At 43.3% G+C, this 15,087-nt stretch overlaps 1 protein-coding gene across 6 annotated transcripts in view; it reads left to right on the top strand.

The window, feature by feature from the left end:
* The window catches only part of mprip (myosin phosphatase Rho interacting protein), a 533,204-nt gene that overhangs the window by 320,272 nt on the left and 197,845 nt on the right, over positions 1-15,087 (top strand). For all 6 annotated transcript variants that reach the window (XM_068057934.1, XM_068057930.1, XM_068057933.1 and 3 more), the window contains one exon: positions 12,638-12,815. In XM_068057934.1, the coding sequence (XP_067914035.1) occupies positions 12,638-12,815 (178 nt within the window). The remainder of the gene's footprint in view (positions 1-12,637; positions 12,816-15,087) is intronic.

Genomic DNA, 15,087 nt, shown 5'->3' with positions numbered 1-15,087 from the left:
GGAGCTGAGTGGCCCTGGCGGAACCCAAACTGAGCATCACTGAGCAGGTTGTTGCTAAGCAAGTGCCGCTTGATGGCACTGTTGATGACACCTTCCATCACTTTACTGATGATTGAGAGTAGGCTAATGGGGCGGTAGTTGGCCGGGTTGGATTTGTCCTGCTTTTTGTGTACAGGGCATACCTGGGCCATTTTCCACATTGCAGGGTAGATGCCAGTGTTGTAGCTGTACTGGAACAGCTTAGCTAGGGGCGCGGCAAGTTGTGGAGCACAGGTCTTCAGTACTATTGCCGGCATATTGTCAGGGCCCATAGCTTTTGCAGTATCCAGTGCCTTTGGTCGTTTCTTGATATCACGTGGAGTGAATCGAATTGGCTGAAGTTTGGCATCTGTGATGCTGGGGACTTCAGGAGGATGCCGAGATGGATCATCAACTCGGCACTTCTGGCTGAAGAACTGCAATTGCCGGAGGTGTATACCTTACCATTTACCTCCTCATTATCCAAGGCCAGACTGGTTTCAATCTCATAATGAAGAGCTGGAACCTGTCATAGCCGCTAAGCGCATTGCACTGTTGAACTACAAGAAAGCCCCCAGCGAGTTAACATCTGTAGCACTTAAAGCAGCCAGAAGCACTGCACAAAGAACAGCCAGGCGCTGCGCAAACGACTACTGGCAACACCTATGCAGCCATATTCAGCTGGTCTCAGACACCAGAGGAGTGTATGATAGCATTAAGAGAGCTCTTGGGCCAACCATCAAGAAGATCGCCCCCCTCAAATCTAAATCAGGGGACATAATCACTGACCAACGCAAACAAATGGACCGCTGGGTTGAGCACTACCTAGAACTGTGCTCCAGGGAGAATGTTGTCACTGAGACTGCCCTCAATGCAGCCCAGCCTGTACCAGTCATGGATGAGCTGGACATACAGCCAACCAAATCGGAACTCAGTTATGCCATTGATTCTCTTGCCAGCGGAAAAGCCCCAGGGAAGGACAGCATTACCCCTGAAATAATCAAGAGTGCCAAGCCTGCTATACTCTCAGCACTACATGAACTGCTATGCCTGTGCTGGGACGAGGGAGCAGTACCTCAGGACATGCGCGATGCCAATATCATCACCCTCTATAAAAACAAAGGTGACCGCGGTGACTGCAACAACTACTGTGGAATCTCCCAGCTCAGCATAGTGGGGAAAGTCTTTGCTCGGGTCGCTATAAACCGGCTCCAGAAGCTGGCCGAGCGCGTCTACCCTGAGGCACAGTGTGGCTTTCGTGCAGAGAGATCGACCGTTGACATGCTGTTCTCCCTTCGTCCGATACAGGAGAAATGCCGTGAACAACAGATGCCCCTCTACATTGCTTTCATTGATCTCACCAAAGCCTTTGACCTGGTCAGCAGACGTGGTCTCTTCAGACTACTAGAAAAGATTGGATGCCCACCAAAGCTACTAAGTATCATCACCTCATTCCATGACAATATGAAAGGCACAATTCAACATGGTGGCTCCTCATCAGAGCCTTTTCCTATCCTGAGTGGCGTGAAACAGGGCTGTGTTCTCGCACCCACACTTGTTGGGATTTTCTTCTCCCTACTGCTTTCACATGCGTTCAAGTCCTCTGAAGAAGGAATTTTCCTCCACACAAGATCAGGGGGCAGGTTGTTCAACCTTGCCTGTCTAAGAGCGAAGTCCATAGTACGGAAAGTCCTCATCAGGGAACTCCTCTTTGCTGACGATGCTGCTTCAACATCTCACACTGAAGAGTGCCTGCAGAGTCTCATCAACAGGTTTGCGGCTGCCTGCAATGAATTTGGCCTAACCATCAGCCTCAAGAAAACGAACATCATGGGGCAGGATGTCAGAAATGCTCCATCCATCAATATTGGCGACCACGCTCTGGAAGTGGTTCAAGAGTTCACCTACCTAGGCTCAACTATCACCAGTAACCTGTCTCTAGATGCAGAAATCAACAAGCGCATGGGAAAAGCTTCCACTGCTATGTCCAGACTGGCCAAGAGAGTGTGGGAAAATGGCGCACTGACACGGAACTCAAAAGTCCGAGTGTATCAAATCTGTGTCCTCAGTACCTTGCTCTATGGCAGCAAGGCCTGGACAACGTATGTCAGCCAAGAGCGACGTCTCAATTCATTCCATCTTCGCTGCCTCCGGAGAATACTTGGCATCAGGTGGCAGGACCGTATCTCCAACACAGAAGTCCTCGAGACGGCCAACATCCCCAGCTTGTACACACTACTGAGTCAGCGGCGCTTGAGATGGCTTGGCCATGTGAGCCGCATGGAAGATGGCAGGATCCCCAAAGACACATTGTACAGCGAGCTCGCCACTTGTATCAGACCCATCGGCTGTCCATGTCTCCGCTTTAAAGACGTCTGCAAACGCGACTTGAAATCCTGTGACATTGATCACAAGTCGTGGGAGTCAGTTGCCAGCGTTTGAAAGAGCTGGCGGACAGCCATAAAGGCGGGGCTAAAGAGTGGCGAGTCGAAGAGACTTAGCAGTTGGCAGGTAAAAAGACAAAAGCGCAAGGGGAGAGCCAACTGTGTAACAGCCCCGACAATCAAATTTTTCTGGAACACCTGTGGAAGAGCCTGTCACTCTAGAATTGGCCTTTATAGCCACTCCAGGCGCTGCTCCACACACCACTGACCACCTCCAGGCACTTACCCATTGTCTCTCGAGATAAGGAGGCCAAAGAAAAAAAAAATCCAAGGCCCCATACACTCCTTTCAGGTGAAGCAGTCATTTACTTGGACTTCTTTCAATGTAGTATACTGTATTCGCTGCTCACAATGTGGTCACCTCTACATTGGGGAGACCCATCGCAGATTGGGTGACCCCTTTGCGGATCACCTCCACTCAGTCTGCAAGCATGACCCCGAGATCCGGTTGCTGGCCATTTCAGCACCCCGCCCCTGCTCTCATGCAGACATATCTGTCCTGGGATTGCTGCAGTGTTCCAGTGAACATCAACGCAAGCTCGAGGAACAGCATCTTATTTACCAATTTGGCACGCTACAGCCTGCCAGACAGAACATTGAATTCAATAATTTCAGAGCATGACGGGCACCCTCCCGCCCCCCCATTTTATGTTTAGTTATTTTTTATTTGGCTATTTTATTTTAGGTTTTTTAGTGTTGAGTTTGTTTCTCCTGTGCCGACCTACTGTTTCTGTTTTTTTTTTAATTTAATCATGTGCTTGGTGTGCTTTGTGCTTTACAGTCTATTCACACCCTCTCTGTACTAACGCTTTGTCTTTCAGCACACCATTAACATACCGTTTGCCTTTGTTCTATGACCTTCTGGTCAGTTATTCTCTGTGACCTTGTCCTGTCAACAGCTCTTTTGTTATCTCTTGCCCCGCCCCCGCTTTTCTTGCTTAAAATCTTTTACATTTCTAATATTTGTCTGTTCTGAAGTGTCACTGACCTGAAACGTTAACTCTGCTTCTCTCTCCACAGATGCTGCCAGACCTGCTGAGTATTTCCAGCATTTCTTGTTTTTTATATTAAATGAATACTTTGCCTGGGTTGCATCTTCTTCCTTGGTCAAGACAGATGCAATGTTGAAAGAGGAGGTAAGTCAGACACTAGAGGGGTTTAAAATTTTTAGAGGAAGTATTGGATAGACTGTCTGTACTTAAAAGTGGATAAAGCACCAGGACCAGATGAGATGTATCCACGGATACTGAGGAATATGAGGGTAGAAATTGCAGAGGCACTGGCCTTAATTTTTCAGTCTTCCTCCGACTCGGGGGTGGTGCCAGAGGACTGGAGCATTGCAAACGTTACACCCTTGTTCAAAAAGTTGTGGTAGATAAGCCCAGCAATTGCAGGCCGGTCAGTTTAACTTTGGTGGTGGGAAAACTTGTAGAAAAAATAATCTGGGACGAAATTAATTGTCACATGGACAAATGCTAGTTAGTTGAGGAAAGCCAGGATAGATTCGTTAAGGGAAAATCATGTTTAACTTGCTGGAGTTTTTTGGGGAGGTAACAGAGAGGGTTGATGAGGGCAATGCCGTTGATGTGTACACGGGCCTTCAAAAGGCATTTGATACAGTGCCACACAACAGACTTGTGAGCAAACTTGTAGCTCATGGGATAAAAGTGACGCTAGCCACATGGATACGAAATTGGCTGAGTGACAGGAAACCAAGAGTAGTGGTTAATGGATATTTTCCAGGCCCTAGGAATCAGTGTTGGGACCCTTGCTTTTCCTGCTATATATTAATGACCTCGACCTTGGTGGTGTACAGGGCACAATTTCAAAGTTTGCAGATGATACGAAACTTGGAAGCATTGTGAACTGTGAGGAGGATAGTGTCGAACTTCAAAGGACATAGACAAGTTGGTGAAATGGGCAGACTGGCAGCAGATGAAGTTCAGTGCAGAGAAATGTGAAGTGATTCATTTTGGCAGGAGGAATATGGAGAGACAATATAGAATAAAGGGTACAATTCTAAAGGTGCAGGAGCAGAGGGATCTGGGTATATATGTGCACAAATCATGGAAGGTGGCAGGACAGGTTGAGGGAGCGGTCAATAAAGCATACAGAATCCTGGGCTTTATTAATAGGGGCATAGAGTATAAGAGCAAGGGAGTTATGTTGAACTTGGATAAGACAATAGTTTGACCTCAGCTGGAGTATTGCATCCAGTTCTGGGTGCTGCACTTTGGAAAGATGTAAGGGCATTGAAAAGAGTGCAGAAAAGATTCACAAGAATGATTCCAGGGATGAGGAATTTCAGTTCTGAAGATAGATTGGAGAAGTTAGGACTGTTTCTCTTGGAGAAGAGATGGCTGAGGGGTGATTTGATAGAGGTATTCAAAGTCATGAGGGGTCTGGACAGAGAAGATAGAAACTGTTCCCACTCGTGAAAGGGCACAGATTTAAAGTATTTGGTAAGAGAAGCAAAAGTGACACAAAGAAAATCTTTTTCACACAGTGAGTGGTGAGGGTCTGGAATGCGCTACCTGAGAATGTGGTGGAGGCAGGTTCAATTGAAGCATTCAAAAGGGAATTAGACAGTTGTATGAAAAGGAAGAATGTGCAGGGTTACTGGGAGAAGGCAAGGGAATGGAACTGAGGGAATTGCTCTTTCGGAGAGCCAGTGCAGACACAATGGGCTGAATGGCGGTCTCCTGCACTAAGGATTCTGTGAAAACTAAAAAAAAATTAAAATTGGACATTGGCTTCTGACAGTCACAATTACAAGTATGTTCATTTCCTGTTTCTTCCCTAAAAAAGTTATATATTAGCTGCTAAAATGAAGCTTTTGAAAAATTTAATTTATTTTCCACAAAGGAACTTTCTGAGACGTGCTTTACATGAAGATTTATTTCAATACTGGTCGCAGCTGCTTTTCTGAGATAAGGTGGATGTTCCCTGGTGTGAATATATTAACTTTTTTACAATTCCTGTCTCTAATTTTAGAATTGCCAAAAATTAGAAGTAAAATAGGGAGTTGGTTTGAGTCGTAATGTATTTTGTCTTGATCAGAAAAATTATACTGAGATTTATACTCCGGATGATAGTGAACTCCAAATAAATATGCAAAGAATAAGGAGACAAAAATTAAAATGTTCTCTGTGGCTTACGGGGGTGGTGGGGGGTGGAACGGCGGGGTGCTGGGGGTGTTGTTGCGGGGAGTGTGGTGGTGGTCATGCTCCATAGAAAATAATTTCATGCCGTTAGCACCCACTCCAGTAATTTCTAAATCTCCATTGCTGCTAATTGTCCTTTTGTGTGTTGCAGTAATATTCCTGAGAAAATAAGAGTCTTTAAATAAGGTCGAGGTACAAAGGGATCATGGGGTAAAGCTTCACAAATCATTAAAAATAATGACACATGTTAACAATCACAAAGCAACAAGCCCAGAGAACCATGGATGACCAGAAACATTCAGGGTACGATGAGAAGGAAAAGAGAGGCTGTTAGCAAATACAAGGAGAGCAAATCAACGGAAGCATTAGTGGAGTACAGAAAGTGTAGGATGGAGCTTAAGAAAGCAATTAGGAGAGCAAAGAGGGGAAACGAGAAAGCTCTGGCTGGTAAAAGTAAGGAAAATCCCAAGATATTCTATAAGTATATCAATGGGAAGAGGATAACCAGGGAAAGAGTAGGACCCATTAGGGACCAAGGGGGAAGTTTGTGGGTGGAGCCAGAGGACATTGGTAGGGTGTTGAACGAATACTTCACATCTGTCTTCACCCAAGAGAAAGAGGATGTTTAGAGATACAGCGCTGAAACAGGCCCTTCGGCCCACCGAGTCTGTGCCGACCATCAACCACCCATTTATACTAATCCTACACTAATCCCATTTTCCTACCACATCCCCACCTGTCCCTATATTTCCCTACCACCTACCTATGCGAGGGGCAATTTATAATGGCCAATTTACCTACCAACCTGCAAGTCTTTTGGCTTATGTAGATATGGAACTCAGAGAGAGAGACTGTGAGGATCTTGAGCAAATTGTCATAGGAAGTGACAAAGTATTGGAGGTTTTGGCAGGCTTAAAAGTGGACAAATCTCCAGGTCCGGACGATTTGTGTCCCAGGATGCTGTGGGAGGTGAGGGTGGAGATTGCAGAGGCTCTGACCCTAATTTTTAATTCTTCTCTGGTCTGGAGAACAGCTAATGTGGTCCCACTATTTAAGAAAGGTTGTAGAGATAAACCTGGGAACTACAGACCAGTGAGTCTCACATCAGTGGTAGGGAAACTATTGGAGAAAATTCTGAAGGAGAGAATCTATCTCCACTTGGAGAGGCAAAATTTGATTAGGAATAGTCAGCATAGCTTTGTCAGAGGGAAGTCATGCCGAACAAATTTGATTGAATTTTTTGAGCATGTGACCAGGTGTGTAGATGTAGGTGGGTAGTGCAGTGAACCAGGTGTGTAGATGTAGGTGGGTAGTGCAGTGAATGTAGTTCACATGGATTTCAGCAAAGCCTTTGACAAGGTCCCACATGGGAGACTTATCAACAAAGCAAATGCACATGGGATACAGGGTAACTTGATAAGGTGGATTCAAAATTGGCTTAGTTGTGGGAGACAGAGAGTGATGACAGACTGGAAGTCCGTGACTGGAAGCCAGTGTCCAGTGACGTACCACAGGGATATGTGCTGGGTCCCCTATTGTTTGTCATTTATATAAACGACATAGATGACTGTGGGGGGTAGGATCAGTAAGTTCGCGGATGACGCAAAGATTGGCCGAGTGGTTAACAGTGAGGTGGAGTGTCTTGGGTTACAGGAAGATATAGACAGGATGGTCAAATGGACAGAAAAGTGGCAGATGGAATTTAACGCTGAAAAGTGTGAGGTGCTATACATTGGAAGGAGTAATGTGACACAGAAGTATTCAATGAATGGCCTGACACTGGGAAGTTCCGAGGAACAAAGGGACCTTGGCGTGTTTGTCCATAGATCTCTGAAGGCAGAAGGGCAGGTTAATAGGGTGGTAAAAAAGGCATATGGGACACTTGCCTTTATCAATCGAGACGTAGATTACAAAAGCAGGGAGGTCATGTTGGAGTTGTACAGAACTTTGGTAAGGCCACAGCTGGAGTACTGTGTGCAATTCTGGTCGCCACATTATAGGAAGGATGTGATTGCACTGGAGAGGGTGCAGAGGCGATTCACCAGGATGTTGCCTGGGATGAAACATTTAAGCTATGAAGAGAGGTTGAATAGGCTTGGGTTGTTTTCGCTGGAGCAGAGAAGACTGAGGGGTGACCTGATCGAGGTGTACAAGATTATGAGGGCCATGGACAGGGTGGATAGGGAGCAGCTGTTCCCCTTAGTTGAAGGGTCAGTTACAAGGGGTCACAAGTTTAAGGTGAGGGGCGGAAGGTTTAAGGGGGATTTGAGGAAGAACTTTTTTACCCAGAGGGTGGTGACAGTCTGGAATGCCCTGCCTGGGAGGGTGGTAGAGGCGGGTTGTCTCACTTCCTTTAAAAAGTACCTGGGTGAGCACTTGGCACGTCATAACATTCAAGGCTATGGGCCAAGTGCTGGCAAATGGGATTAGGTAGACAGGTCAGCTGTCTTTAATGCATTGGTGCAGACTCGATGGGCCTCTTCTGCACTGTATTATTCTGTGAAAGCATTGGAGTTCATTTCTATCGGAATATAATTGAAAAGCAGAGACATAGTTCTGATCTCTATGTAACATAAAGGATATAGAAGCACAGAAGAAAGTCCAAAAAACATTTACAAGGAAATTGCCAGAACTGAGAGGGTACAAGTTTCAGGAGTGGCTGAACGTACTAGGGCTCTTTTGTTTGGAAAAGAGAAGTCAAAGACCTGATCAAGGTCTTTAAAATTGAGAGGTCTGATAGGGTAAGTGTGGAGAAGATGCTTCCATTAGGGCCACAAATATAAGAGCCATACATAATTCCAATATGAAATTCAAAAGAAACCTCTTTCCTCCAGAGTCAGAAGAATGTGGAACATTATGGAATATGGCGTGGTTGAGGCAATTAGCATAGATGCATTTAAGGAGAAGTTATTAGGGAGAAAGGAATAGAAGAATATGTTGATGGGATGAGGTGAAGTGAGGTGGGAGGAGGCTCATGTGGAGCATAAATATTGGCAAGGACCAGTTGGGCCAAAGTCCTGTTTCTATGCTGTCAAATTCAATGCAAGTATTGGCATGTTGGGTTTACTTGCAGTTTGGGTTATGACAAACTCATTACCCAGTGATCTTTGTCAAACTTATTGTTTTCATGTACCATAGTTCAGAGCTGTTAGAGTATTTTTGATAACTGTCAACATTTGACAGCTTTCTGGGTAGGTGTCTTTGTACTGAACAAATGATGTAATTGCTAAGAAGTCACCTAGGCAGTGCAATCACGTGATTGGTTGTAAGTGTATCCTTTGCATGATCTACAGAAATACAGGCCAATTTTTGTTTCTGATTATGCGCAGATGTTTGAATCACCTATTTTGAAATGCTATTTGACAGCTAACATGAATTTTATTTCCTATATATAAAATAACTGGTATTCTTCTAAGCATTTAAGGAACTTGCTAGCTTATGTTCAGAAATATTCAAAGAGCTGCATATTCCCAAAAGAGATTTGTCCCAAAACTAATTTGTTCTTTCATGGCCAGTGTGATGATCTGAACTGGTTTTGATCACTTGAGGGGGTTGGAGAAGAATTTTGCAGATAGTTTTCCCCTTTCTAACCTTGCTGCTTTTCTGTTTCATTCCCTCTTCTTCTGTCCTCTCCAGAAGATGCTGGTTCTTTGGGATGTGTTTGCATGGTAACTCACCCGAGTAGCTATCCTTTAATGAGCACTGATGTTGCTTGATTATCGTAGGCATCAATATGAAGCACAATTCTATCCCCACTGGATCTCTAGAGATAGCAATCAGGAAACCGTAACTGATGCCAATTTTCTGCTCACTATCTTAGAGGTGGTAATTTTATATGGTTTGGGGACTGAACCTAGGACCTTTAGTGTATAACTAATCATTTGATTTTTTTAAACTGGATGAATCATTGGAGCAGTGACTCATCACTCTCTTTGAAGTACTTTTGTGTGCTTTCCAACAAAAGCAAAAATATATAGCTTTGTTCTGCTTGCCTTGTTTTCTCATTCTTATTCTTTGTTTTGTTTTAGATTATTGGGTCTGAAAAGTTTGGATTTTTTTTCTTAAAATGAAACAAAATTGGTTATATTATGTCCTACCATATACGAATACATGAACACAATGGCGCTATTATCCCAGCTTGAAAATAATGGTGACTTGATTCACCCATTTAAAATGATGCACCATTTTTGCGCAATACTGCCTTAAATTATTCTGTTGGTTAGTTTTGAATAGCCTATAGGAAAGGTATGATATTGTAGAGGAAATTACATAATGCAGTTCAGTAGCATCATCAGATTAAATCTGCATGGCACCACAGTTTTCTTTAATTCTAAACTACTTCTCAAAATAACTGAAATGCAGAGGGAAAAGAAAAACATCCTGCAGTTCTCTCTAATTATTGAGACAAAGAACCCGCCCAGCTCATTTTTGACTTGTTGCAATCAATCTGCACACACCACATGACCAGCATTTTGTTCCAAGCTTCAATAATCATCTGTGTAAGTAAAACCTCTTGATAGAACCTACTTCTATGCTTAAATAGCTTATATGCATGACCTCTTGTTTTTCTTCACATCTCGAATTCAAATTGATGGTCTACACCTAAACTGTCTGGTGCATTCATCATTTTAAATATTTCAATTAAATCACTACAGAGTCTCTGAAAAGGCCCTATCACAGGGGTGTCCAGCCTTTTCTCGTGAGGGCCGCATTACAAAATTTGTCTTAAATAGGGGGCTGGTCAGCAAATTTCAGAAGGAACAAGGCATTAGAAATTTATTTTAATCAAAACAACAAAAAATGTGCATTTTTGTGAACTAGCTTTACATAAGACGAATTATTAATTTACTATGTTGAGCACTGATTTATTGAGATACCTGCCATTGTTTTTGCTTGCACAAGTACGCAATGTCTGCCCACACACTTGATGTCGTGATGCAGAGTATTCCAGATAGATGTCCATCAGTCAGGAGTGATCGTGATTGCTCTGTTTCGCTCCCAGACCCAGCGCCTCCCTTCCCCTCCCTCCATCCCGTCTCCCTGCCTCCCCCCCGCCGCCTCAAGTATGAAACTATATTTATCTATGTTAAGTGGCAGCTGCCAGCCGCAGGCCCATTTCACCACATCTATATCATAGGTTTTTTTCTCATTAATATTTCCCCTATTTTGGTTTTGGAGTAACGAAGAAATTAATTGTAAAGCATTGCTTTTAATTTACTGGAAGGGAAGACTTACCTTAAATTTGTCTCAGCAATAATTTATTTGAATAATGTTGGACATTATAAAACTCTAATCTGACCAATAATCTGTCTCTGGAGATGTACAAAAGAAATGAGGCACATCATGAAAAGTAGACACCCATTTGCACAAAAAGCAAGAGCTTCATGCATAAAACAAAACTTAACTGTATACTAGAAAGCATCAGTCTCTCTCTCCCTCTCTCCTGTATTGCTAAGGTTGTCACTCCTCCTGGATTGTCCTGAAGTCTCTAGTAACTAAAAATTAATATCCTGGATGTTGCTGCAAGAAACCCAGGAGAAAAATCGTGGGGACATTAATAAAACAACTTTTTTCAATTTTCTTTTAAAACTTTTGTTTATTTAGTATAGAAATATTGATAATTGGGCGGGGGAGAGGCTGTTTGCGTAAAGAATCATCTTATCAGATAATGATTGATCTGTTAATTTTCCAATTGGCAAAGACGCTGTTCAGTTTCCAGTTGGAGTGGGAAGACAGTGCACTGCGTGGAAGGATGTGCCAGATAATTGTTGATGAGATTATAGAGGCAGGTGGTTGGAAGCGAGAAGTCATGTGATGAAAAACTCGAATTAGCCATGTTATTTCTCTACCAAATCCTCCCTCTCTCTGAAGTCTTGGAAGCTTCAGCTCTTTGAAGTTCCCAGGCCTAGATTACTGGTAAAAGCTGTTTCCTCATTGATGCCAGATAGCTGCACCTTAATAGGTCAAAAACTCAATTCAGGAAGTAGCCTTTTCTGCTTCCCAGACCTGGAAACTTCCAGGCATTATACTGTGCTTTCTGCAGAAATGCAAAGAAGTATCAAGCAGAAGCTTTGCATGCTGAATCAAAGGAGCTCACAGTGTGTGTTTTGGCAAACCGTGCAGTAGGTCTAGTAGTCCTGAAGAGTAAAAGCAGACTATAGCCACAAAAATAGAAACTCCTGTCCCTGGAGCAGGACCATGTTCTGATGAAGCATCTGTGCCAGAAACATCAACCTGTCTCAAACATCAATCTGCCTAGCTCAGATTCAGTTAGCAAAGTCACTGTTCTGATCAGAGGGCTGCAGTGTTCCCAGGCAAAAGAGGGGATATTGTTTCTAAAGTTTGCTTTGAACCTGTTTGGTACATTGTAGGAGGCTAAAAACAGCGATATTAGAGATGGTGCGACAAAGTGGTGAGCTGCCATGACGTCAGGGTCTCATAGAATAGAGATGTTCAGCTAAGTGAGCACCTAATATTTGGCTTCACAAGTGTAGAGGAAATTGCCATGTGACCAGTGCATGCAGTAGACTGGGTTAGAGGAAGAATGGGGAGTTGGTGGAGGGTGACATGTTTGGCATTGTGTATGTGATAGAAATATCTGAAGTTAATTGGGTTCTTTTCAGTCCAACTCAATATTAAGTATAGACATTTTCTGGATTCTACAGGAACACCTTGAACGCAAGTATATTTTTCTAATGATGGATCTGATTTAGAAAAATGTCTTCTGAAGGCACATTTGTGGGAAATGATTTGATATCTAAAATGGTTATTTGACACACTAAGCACGCTCTCTTCTGAGGGGCCTTTCTTGAAACCGGGACTGTAATCAAAGGAACAGATTGGTTCTGGATTTGTTCCCATTCTATTCAATAATAGACCTTTTTCTTCAGGATCAAAGCCTGCTTGTTACATAAAACACTTTGTTGCCCACACCAAAAATAGAGCAATTACATTGTCAGGCTACCAACAGATTCCTTCTAACTTCTTTTTCCCCTCTCTTCCTGATTCTAGGAGCCTGGGCCAGCTAAAGTGGCAGTGACAGGTTCAGGGATTCCTGATCCAGAAAAGATCCCAGATTCACGTTCCAGCCTGTGGCAGGAGGAGCTTCACAGTAGGGATGTGGAGGCAACTCAAAGTTGGCCTCTTCCTGATGGTGGCTCTCATGGAGGATTACTTTCCCTGAGAGAGGGTAAGTATAGTGAGTGGCTTTCCAGTAAACATTCCTTATGAAAGGTTCTACGTTTAACTTTAGTGCAGAAAATTTAATTATGCAATTTAATTTAAATTTGGTTAAATTCCTTGTTTCTTACAATAATATCTCAAGTTGGTATTTTGGTATTTTATGAAATTAGGGTGAAATAATTTTCATGCTTCAATCAATATTTGTTCAAAGTTGTCTTCAGATCAGATCTTTACCTATAATTTCCTTTCACTTGAATGTTGTTTGTGCTCATCAGGATTGGATTTTGTAAATTCTGCACTTGCTTTCTCTTCAGAGCTCTTGTGTAGTATGCATTTACCCTCCTATTATAACGGCAATCATTCATCTCTTTCCCTTCTCACTTTAACATTGGGTCGCCCAAAATGTCTTGGACGTTTTGATCAACTGAGCCCATTCAAAATTGAATGCAGTAAGTCTCACTGTAGTTTGGTGTTTTGGCATAGAATTCCTTACAACCAGTCTACACATTGGTGTTGGCCTTATTGTCCACAAGGTTTCATTATTCCTTTTATCCCTTGATGTGTTGAAGATAAATAATTAATTGCAAAATCTTAACTAGATCTTTAAGCAAACTAGCTCCATGGTTATATTAAATATTTCTTTTACCAATAATTCAAAAATCTAGTTGGATCACTGTTTAGAATTAAGTATTTTTCGTGATACTTTCCCTTTATGAATGGACTAATAGAAAGGGGCGTGGTGGTTCCCACTGTTCACCTTCCAACTGACTGCAATTGTGTTTTGTTAAAATGATGTGTTAGCCCCTGTGTCTTTCGGGTCAAATAAACAAATGATAGGTTTTCTCGTAGATTAAAAAAGATAATCATTTTTATGCAATTATTGAAATGGTCGCAGCCTCAGCCACATGCCATTTACTCTCACACATAGATCAGAATAGATAGATAGAGAGAAAAGGTAGGTAGTTTGAAGTCCAAAGTGAGGTAAGTGCTCATGGTTTACAGTAAACCTGTTGAATCTTCTCAGGAGGACAGTCTCTCTTTTAAAGGTGTAGGCCTGGGTGTTCGTAGTCTTAAACTTGTTGAGATATTGTAGAGTTCTAGGGTTTGCAACTCAGCATGAAGCTGGTAGCTTTGATTTTATTACCTTCACAGTTGGAGAGTCTTAGTCACTTAGTGATGTCTCTTTTTTTTTTAATTCATGGGATTTTGGCATTGCTGGCTATGCCAGCATTTGTTGCCCATCCCTAATTGCCCTTGAAAAGGTGGTGGTGAGCTGCCTTCTTGAACCGCTGCAGTCCATGTGACGTCGGTACACCCACAGTGCTGTTAGGAAGGGAGTTCCAGGATTTTGATCCAGTGACCGTGAAGGAATGGCGATATAGTTCCAAGTCAGGATGGTGTGAGACTTGGAGGGGAACTTGCAGGTGGTGGTGTTCCCATGCATATGCTGCCCTTGTCCTTCTAGTTGGTATAGGTCGTGGGCTTGAAAGGTGCTGTCTAAGGAGCCTTGGTGCGTTGCTACAGTGCATCTTGTAGATGGTACATACTGCTGCCACTGTGCGTCGGTGGTGGAGGGAGTGAATGTTGAAGGTGGTGGATGGGGTGCCAATCAAGTGGGCTGCTTTGTCCTGGATAGTATCGAGCTTCTTGAGTGTTGGAGCTGCACCCATCCAGGCAAGTGGAGAGTATTCCATCACACTGCTGACATCTGCCTTGTAGATGGTAGACAGGCTTTCGGAAGTCAGGAAGTGAGTTACTCGCCACAGGATTCCCAGACTCTGACCTGTTCTTGTAGCCATGGTACTTATATGGCTACTCCAGTTCAGTTTCTGGTCAATGTTGATCAGAATGTTGATAGTGGGGGATTCAGCAATGGTAATGCCATTGAATGTCATGGGGAGATGGCTGGATTCTCTCTTCTTGGAGATGGTCATTGCCTGGCACTTGTGTGGTGTGAATGTTACTTGCCACTTATCAGCCCAAGCCTGGATATTGTCTAGGTCTTGCTGCATTTCTACACAGACTGCTTCACTATCTGAGGAGTCGCGAATGGTACTGAACATTGTGCAGTCATCAGTGAACATCCCCACTTCTGACTTTATGATTGCAGGAAGGTCATTGATGAAGCAGGTGAAGATGGTTGGGCCCAGGACACTACCCTGAGGAACTCCTGCAGTGTTGTCCTGGAGCTCAGATGATTGGCCTCCATCAACCACAACCATCTTCCTTTGTGCTAGGTATGACTCCAACCAGTGGAGAGGTTTCCCCCTGATTCCCAT

The sequence above is a fragment of the Heterodontus francisci genome, chromosome 26 (assembly GCF_036365525.1).
Source record: "Heterodontus francisci isolate sHetFra1 chromosome 26, sHetFra1.hap1, whole genome shotgun sequence".
Taxonomy (NCBI): Eukaryota; Metazoa; Chordata; class Chondrichthyes; order Heterodontiformes; family Heterodontidae; genus Heterodontus; species Heterodontus francisci.
The sequence above is the reverse complement of the archived record's forward strand: the minus strand, read 5'-3'. Positions and strand labels throughout refer to the sequence as shown.